At 40.1% G+C, this 9,132-nt stretch overlaps 1 protein-coding gene across 1 annotated transcript; it reads right to left on the bottom strand.

Annotated features, from left to right (window-relative positions):
• Window positions 1-256: 256 nt before the first annotated feature.
• Window positions 257-8,544, bottom strand: LOC108243376 (histamine H3 receptor). The gene is made up of 3 exons (XM_017428752.3): window positions 5,969-8,544; window positions 5,421-5,587; window positions 257-3,168 (listed from the first exon to the last, which is right to left on the bottom strand). Exons 1-3 carry the CDS (start codon window positions 6,204-6,206, stop codon window positions 2,311-2,313), a joined length of 1,263 nt encoding a protein of 420 aa, XP_017284241.1. The 5' UTR covers window positions 6,207-8,544; the 3' UTR covers window positions 257-2,310.
• Window positions 8,545-9,132: the final 588 nt, after the last annotated feature.

Genomic DNA, 9,132 nt, shown 5'->3' with positions numbered 1-9,132 from the left:
TTAAAATGGCTATAAGTTATTCTTTTAGATATTGAGCTAAAACCAGGCATGGTAGTAGCTGAGCGTCATCTCCATCTCTTACTTTAGGCACTACATTATATTGTTTATTATATTAACTGATGGAGTCAAATCTGTTTGTCTGTTAGCAAAATGTCTCATGAACCACAGGACGGATTTTAATGAAACTCCCTAAAAATAATCATTGGATGTACATCTAGAGCCAATTAACTTTTGAAGTAATTCCAATTCAAGATGATCGCCACAGCTAATAAAACTCAGTAAACACTAAAAAAGCCATAACTCTGTCAGTTATAGATAATGAGCTAAAATCTGGTGTGGTAGTAGCTGAGAGTTATCCCCCATAATCTGAGAACTAACTGACCGAATACTATTTTGTTACACATTTCTTTCAACATTTGACCCAAACAGCTATAACTATCATTTACTGCCTACTTTTTAAAAAAACAAATAAACTGGGTTATATTTGGATTTAATTGGGCTTTTATATAACTAGGTTCAGTTTTAATAAATTTATTTTAATCCTGTTTTTCAAAATGATTGAAACATTTTCAGTTTCCACTGGTTTGGTCTTGAACTGAAGTTGTTTATCTTCTCTGGAAATGGTCCTAGGATGACTTCAGTGGGAAGTTTGAGCTAAAAAAAAAAAAAAAAAGCTAATTAAACTGAAGTTATTACAGGCAAGTTGTTCAAATTTGTGGGGTTCAGATCTGATCTAATAACTATGTTTGTAATAAATTTCAGTTTTTCTGAATTTATCCAAATATATATATATATTAGTGCCACTCTGTTGCATGTTATTGCTTCAGTGATTAATTGTAATCAGCAGAACCCTGCACCTGATTAGGGCCACTTCAGCAGACTGGACAGATCCACTTTTATAAATACAATTTGTCTTGAATATTATTTTAGACACTTACACATAAAATAACAGAAATTTTATTTGAGTAATAACACAGCAAAATGCAATGAGGTGGCTTTTTTTTTTCTTTTGCTGTAAAAAACAAAACAAATTTAGGGTAATTTTCAACCAATGTGAATAACAATCAGATTGATTATTTATAAAGTTACTTGTAGGTGAGAGAACTGAAAAAAATTCTCATTAGTAGCCTCATTTAAAACCAATACAATACTGTTTAATTTTCCAAACCTGCATAACAGACCAAATTTTATTTAATTTCCTTCAACATTTCTGGCACGAAGAAACCAAAGTTTTAGAAGAAATCTTCAAATCTTGAACACAATAATCCCCTGGCCTGAGATTTGACTGAACGACACCTTGACTCTTGTTTCCATTTCACAGACGACATCAACATCAACATGAGCATTTTAAATATAAACTACATGTAGGCAGCGCAAGACCATAAAATGTCAGTGTGAAAAAGCAAAACGACAGCCGGCAGTCACTTCCTCTTCTCTTGTGCTTTGAAGTTTGAGGACTCAGCATTAGTAATTCTATTGCCGCATGATGAAAAGCCTGAATTGGCTTTCTGAAGGCAGACGCAAAAGGTCTTCCTTTTCAAATTAGCAGCTCTGTTTTTGAAAGGATTTCATGGAGCTTTTTTGTGGTGCGCGTGTGTTTGCGTGTGTGTGGGGTGGAGGGGGGCTGAAAACATTAAAGGACATTAAGTCCTTATTTTATATCAGCGTCACGCAAATGGGACTTAAAAGGTTTTTCGTCACAGCGGCTTTTATAAAAAAAAAATTTTAAATCAAGAAAAGAAAAAAAAAAGCAAACTTGATGTTGGCGACATTCATTTCTCTCTGCGCTCCCATTCAGACAGACAATAATGTAGCTTTTTTCCCCCTTCTGTGCTGTACAGCAGGCCTAATACAATAACTTGGACTAAATTATGGTAATCAATGACAATTTAGCTACATAAGTCATCACCTTACAGCTTGAGCACATTAAGATCTGAAAGCCTAAACCACATCATTGTCCTACTTAAAGTAAAAGTTTACATACATTTTTAAACCAACATTTACAGCGTTTGAAGATCTGACACCAGCTCCTGGGGCCACTTTAACCAAGGCCAGTTGTTTTACTAACACTGATGCAGTGGGAGTCTGCTTCCCTACTCTATTGATATCAACATTAAAGAACATTTCCATGTTTTGCATCGTTGTATTGCTGTCGTATATGTTCGGACATTTCTCACTTAAAAACAAACATTTCTTCTATTATTTAACTCATGGAAGAACATTATGTAGATTTTTTTTTTCCTTTTTTTTACAGTGTAAGACCATTAACGTTTACTGCATTTATAAATTATGGCTGTGCAACTGAGCTGCTTAGCAGGACTGAGCCTCAATTTGAGGCTGCACCGACTGTCTTTTAGGACAGAGTATCTTTGAGAAAGCCCTTCGAAAGCTGCTGTGGCACAGCGGGTACAAGAAAGGGTTGATGGCCGAGTTCAGCCACAGGAGCCAAAAGGTGATCTCGTACCAGTAGTCCGCCACGCATTCACCACCACAGGCCGCACGGATGATCATCAGCAGAGTGTACGGAGCCCAGCATATTCCAAAGATGCAGACTATGATGGCCAAAGATTTGGCAATCTTTTTGTCTCGGGAAAGGCGGGATCCCGGAGTTCTCCGGCCGGGCGCCATGCAGGAGGCCGTGGGCTGAAACAGCCTGGAGTTCTTTCTGTGCGGAGAGAATTTCTCCCTCTGTACAAAGATCTGACTGGTGTCAGGGCAGCCGCTGGAGGAGGGTGACAGGATGTCCTCGTCCTCTATAACCGCGGAGATAGCGGCGGGCTCGCTGGACATCACCTTCCGGGTCTTGACGAAAAACACGGACCAGCCCGCTCCGTCCTTGTGCTTCTTTGACTTCCTTCTCGGCTTGAGGTCGTCCTCGGCGCACATGTTCCCGTTCTTGTTCCGCCGGTGGATGTTCAGGTAGATGCTGAGGTTAAAGAAGGCCACCGACACGAACGGGGTGAAGAACTCAAAGGTAGAAGCGCTGAGCAGGAAGTACCAAGTGAAATAAAACTCTGCATAGCATTCGTGGGCCGGGACAATGCTCTGGCCCACAATCGCCTCCCAGAAGATGATTGCCGGACCGTAGAGGAGGAAGGCCAACACCCAGACAGCCCCCATCTTCAACACAGCCTGCTGGGTGATGTTTCTTTGAGCTCTGTATTTCACCTGAAACGAAAAAGAGAGGCACAGATGAGAGCCGCGCCGGCGCTCTTTGAACATAAACCCCGTGCAGCTTCTCGAACACAACACGCTGGCATCTGCTCAGAGCCTCTCCTTCAAATGAAGCCCTCATTGTGTCGTATCAGAGCTGCAGAGGGATGCTGCGAATAAAACCCACTCATGACGCACTTACTCCACGGTGTGTCACTGAAGCCAAAAGGAGCACGGGAATGTTGGGCTGAGAGCCACATTCACTGCTGCAACATGGCTCTGAAAGAGACATCTGGTTTCCAATCGCTCTTTCTTTTTACACTCGCTGCGTTTTAACTGCACCTCCTCTCAGACTCAACTGTCACTTAGAAGGGTTCCTCCAGTTGCCGCTTTTCCTTTTGTTCTTCTTCTTATGTTCATTCTTTTTGTTAATTAAACCCTCAAACTGCCTCTTTATGGTTGCAGCAGCTGGGTATTTCACTGATGCTGCTCATGTGGGTAAAGACCAAATTAAGAAGAAGAAGAAAAACCCTGACTAACAATGATAATGACATGGCGCCTCTTTATGATAATTGGAGCTGGCCTCAATCTTGAGTGTTCGCGACAAAAGCAAAGACACTTGGGCTGTAAATGAAAGAGATAGGCTGCTCTCTGCAGATCTGAAATGAAGACTAAAGAGATAAGATTTCATCTCAGACCATTGAAAAACCGTCAGTCAAAACAAGCTCAAGAAGGCGGCACCAAGATGTTATTGCCGAGCGCATCTTAGGAAGCAGCAAAATGAAATGGTTTATCTGGAACGTAGGAGTCTAAGTCTAAAGTAAATTAAAAATAACAGATTGTGAGAGAGCAAAAAATACTCACATGGAAGAATTGCAGCTGTTTCAGACAAACATGCCAAGAAAATACTTTTTTGTGACCAAGACGCGAGGAACTTTTCTTGAATTAGAGAGCGTCTTTTTAAATGGTTTTCTGCTTCAAATCCTTTAGGCAACTCGTAAAAAGCATGGTTTTCAAAAATGCTCAAGACAAAACAAGCAGAATAAAGAGAGGAATATCTCTCAGCGCACCCTCTAGTTTGTATCAGATCCAGAAAATCTTTACTCCAACACATGCTGGCTGATTCTGACTGCTTCCTCCACGCACTCTCTAAATTCTACACCCACAAAAAAGGTTGTAAAAAAAAAAACCTTCCTAAAATGAGAATGAAAATGAGAATGAACCATGTTACATAACTATGGCATCATCTGAGTTTTTGATGGTGCAACTCACCTAAAAGATTGAAGCTCATTTTCAAGCCACATGGTTTCATTGAGCACAAAAAGTGTCCTACAATTAAAAAAATACTCATAAGCAGACATATTATTGTACTGAAAAAGGAAAAGCACTACAAACATGTTGTGAGCATCATCTAAAGTTTTATTAGACCAAAAATGGTCTAATATGTGGTAAACTTCATCAAATCTGACTTTTGGTGTCATTTTCTTGGACTTTTCCTGATCCCATACAAGTTTCCACTTCCTGTTAAATGCAGCATAACTTCCTGTTGATTCAAAGACAAAAAAACAAAACAAAAACAAAACAGCTATAGTAATTACTCTTAATGAGTAGATAAAGGTACACCAAACTGCACTGGCAAATAACATATTTTGTGCATGTTTTTGTGTGAATGTTGAACATGTGAAAATACATGATCAAATGCGAAAAACATAGTAAATTTATGTGTTCTTTTTTCCCCCTGGAAAGGAACAGAACCACGGCTCTCCTTCATGCTTTTGTTTTATGTACAGTTGTTTAAAATGCAGTCAATTTGATTATTAAGAAAATGTTAAAGATTTAGCACTTTTGTTTCAGATCTATTTAAAGAAATTACTTTGGTACATGTCCACAAGTGATTAGGAATTCTTTCACATAGCCTTTTTTCTCACTAGAAATGTCTGTGCATTCAGTTTTTGGTTGCAAATATTGACTGATGCCAAGTATCAGGAAAAAGAAAAGCCTTCTGCACAATTACTTAGTCGTCTGATAAATTAGAGGATTTTTAAAAAGCCTTTTTACACCAGAATTTTGATTCCAATGCTGAAGTTTGCATTAATAACACTTATAACCAGCAACATATTTGACCTGCATGGACATAATTAAAGCAAACAGCCTTGTGAAAGCCGAGTCAGTGACCTCTGTGCTCTTTGCAGCACTGACTGAGCTCATATGTGAATTTGGTGTGGTTGTCTGTGTAGTTAGTAGAACGCAGCCAGAGGTCCACTTACCGCCCTTGTGACTGACAGGAAGCGGTCATAACTAATGAGGACGATGTTGAAGACGGAGGCGGAGCACAGCAGGTAGTCCATGACCAGCCACACTTTGCAGAGCCCCTTCCCCAGCATCCACCTGCCTGTCAGGTTGTAGGGGATGTACACCGGGATGCAGAACGCACCTGGAACACAGAGTGCGCGTGCACGCGCACACACAAACACACCGCATGATGATTCAACACCTTCTATCATTACCATTCACACCTCCTCACAGTCTGGATGTAAGACCTGTTACATGTGACAACATTACATTGCAAAAAACACATTTCAGGACGCGTAAACACTAGTTCTTAAAAAAAGGCTCCAAGTTACCTTTATAGTAGCAGCATATCAGATGTAAAAGATGTACGCACAATACAATGAATAAAGCAAAAATATACTCTGCTCACCAAACAACACCACGGATCATTAGCGGTTTGACCGTGCGTAAAAAGCGCACGTGGATGTAAATTACAGACCCAAAAGTGCCCAATTTCACAAGGAAAGGGGGAGCACCAACTTACCCACAAGGAAATCCGAAATGGCAAGGTTCAGAAAGAAGTAGTTGCTTTGAGTTCTCAGGGTTTTATCCACGATAAAAGCCATGATGACCAGTGCGTTCCCGGCCACCACGACGATCACCAGAGTCACCATGAGCACCGACAGGATCACCACCAGGTAGCCCGGGAGCACCGCCCCAGCCTCGGACACGGCAGGCGTCAGGTTGCCGCTGGAGTTGGACTCCAGTATGTGCGCGCCCATAGTTTCCCGTTGAAGCCTAAATCATTGTAGACTCGTGTCGGAGCGCGCGCTCAAACAGCGGACAGGTCCGGCGGGCGACGCGTCCGAATATCCCGCTCCACTTTAAAGTGGAGCTGATGGAAGACCAGAGGCTGGATGAAGACACCTTTCCCATTTTTTTATCACCCGGAATATAAATTAAAATATTACTATTTTTTTTCTACCTAAACAATATTAATAATTATAACCACAGGTCCCCCTTCTGGACTGTCAGGATGAGCAGCTGCTGCTGGATGTGCGGCGCCAGCGGAGCGCACGGAGGATTTTGTCACAAGAGTCAATATGATAGGGTTAACAAGAAGGATCCGGCCCCATTTTCTAAATAAAACTCTCAATAGAAAGTTTACACCAATAAAAGACAAAAAGAAAGAAAAAAACCCGACCACATCATTTTTCTAATTGTTTAAATAGACGTTTGAATCACCACCTTTAATCTGATTTGATGAATCCAATATTCTGCTACAAGAAAATATAAAACACACACAGCCGGAATGGCTAAGATGAGCAGTCTTGCTTTATTATAATCAGTTGTTTTTAAATGAGATGAAACTCGTGAATTCTGCCCGAAAGAGCCCAAGAAGAGCGCATCTCTAAAAGACACCGTGGGGGACACATTTGGCGCTTTTATTTTGAAGGCAAAACTGATTCCGGTTTTTCTCAGCTTCTCTCTGCTCACACAAATATCTAATTAGTTATCGCCTCTCCCCGTTTTGCTCATTACTGGGTTTACTCATTGCCTACATAAACAAGCAAATCTTAAACAATATTTCGACCAAGTGTCTTAAAATTACATTTTGTAAAAGTCGGATTATAGATGCAGACTGGCTGTTAGAATCAGTCTCTTAATCCTTGGACTACACTGTTCATAGATGCTTTCTTATGAGCGTGTTCAGTATTGGATTAATAAATATAATAAATATTGTAAAGTAAGAACAGGAATAGATTGTGCCAAAAAATATCAGAATCATTCCTAACCATAAAAAAACATTAAAACGTGTTGCAGTTTAATGTTTGCCAAATGCATAATTGGTATTTTATTTTATCTTCACTCTTCAAAACGTTGGATTTTATATTGCTCAGAACCCAGGTGGCAAAACCTGATTGTTCATGTGACAGTCCTCGCCTATCATAAAGAAATAAAGAGTATATTGTTTTATTTGAGGTAGGAGTGTATAGTGACTGCTCAGTGATGTCTAAAGTCCTGCACACACCAGTACACTCAGTTAGCTGTTGGCAGATAGTTAAAAAAAATGGCAGCCATTTGTGATGTGGCTTGCAGAATGTAAAACACGGTCACCTCATCTGTGTGCCAGAATAATATCATTTACAAATCTAAAAACACAGATCACAGAGTTCATCCTTGTTGTTTGCCTCAGCTGACCAGAAGTGAGCTCGGTATGTGCATACAGTCATGGGAAAAAGAAGGTCCACCCTCTTTTAGTTCTAAGGTTTTATGTATCATCATCAGTCTGATCATTGATATAAAATCAGGAGTTTTGTCAGTTTGAAGGTGTGTGTTAACAGAATGCCAAGACGGAAAGACATCAGCAATGACCTTAAAGAATAAACTGACGCTAAATAAATCTGGAAAAGGTTAAAGGCCATCTCCAAACTCCTTGGAGTTCATAATTTCACAATGAGAAAGATTATTCATATGTGTGAATCATTTAAGACAAAAGGTAGTCTTCTCAGGAGTGGCCATCCCAGCAAAATCACCCCAAGGTCAGACAGTGTAAAGCTTAGAGAAATGGCAAAAAAAAAAAAAAGAAAACTCAACAGCTTCATGTCAAACTTTGCAGGTTAAAGACTAAAAAGGTCTGACTTATTTAGAAGGGATGCCAGGTGAGAGTAGAGGTGTTTACCCATAATGCACAGTTCAGTGATTCACAAAACCCAAACACAGCATATCAGCACAAACACTGCATACCAACTGTCAGCACGGTGGTGGAGGAGTGATGATTTGGGCTTGTTCTGCAGTCTCTGAGTCGACCATGAGCTCCTCTAGACCAAAAGATTCTGGAGTCAAATGTGAGGCCATCTGTCTGACAGCTGAAGCTTGGACCAAACTGGGTCATAAAACAGAAAAATGATCCAAAAAACACAGCAGCTGATCTACAACAGAGTGGCTAAAAAAGAGAAGAATAAAGATGTTCTAATGGTCCAGTTATAGTCCAGATCTCAGCCTGACTGAAATGCTGCAGGACCTTCAGAGAGCTGAGCAGAAACAAATGTCTGCAAACATCAATGAACTGAAGCAACGCTGGAAAGAAGAGTGGGCCGAATTACCTCCACAACCATGTGAGAGAAGCAGCAAGTGTGTATTTAGTTTTTTCACACACAGCTTTTCAATTTTGGCTTCAGTTTTGCTTAGTAAACAAAGACACTGCTGTGTTTTTGTTCACTCGAGGTTATATTTGAATAATTTTAGAACCTGGTAAAAACCAGATCATTTTGTATTCTGTCCTGATGTGTAAAACCTGAGAACTGAAATGGGGTAGACAACTCCACAAAATCCATCTTATCCTATTTAATCTTATTTGACAAAGTTTAGCAAATTCATCCTGAATCACTGGTTCATCGGCACGTTTAAGAGGCGACAAACACTAAAAAGTAAAGGATTGTCGCACACTGTGCCTCTCTGCAAGAGGGGGACATTTTACAGGAAGCGTTCTGGTTCAACAGTGACAAGGTTTTCAGGTTCCACGTTAATGTAAGGTGCTCCTACTTACCCCGCTGTCATAAATCATTAGTGAAATAAAAGAACACGTTTAATGAGGGAGATCAAGACCGTGATATAAACTCGGACTTTTGAAGAGAAAAAAAAAAGTCCATTAAAATTAAAATTCACTTCCAAAAACTTAAAACTGATATGAAAATGACAGAATAA

The sequence above is a fragment of the Kryptolebias marmoratus genome, linkage group LG24 (genome assembly GCF_001649575.2).
Source record: "Kryptolebias marmoratus isolate JLee-2015 linkage group LG24, ASM164957v2, whole genome shotgun sequence".
Taxonomy (NCBI): Eukaryota; Metazoa; Chordata; class Actinopteri; order Cyprinodontiformes; family Rivulidae; genus Kryptolebias; species Kryptolebias marmoratus.
The sequence above is the reverse complement of the archived record's forward strand: the minus strand, read 5'-3'. Positions and strand labels throughout refer to the sequence as shown.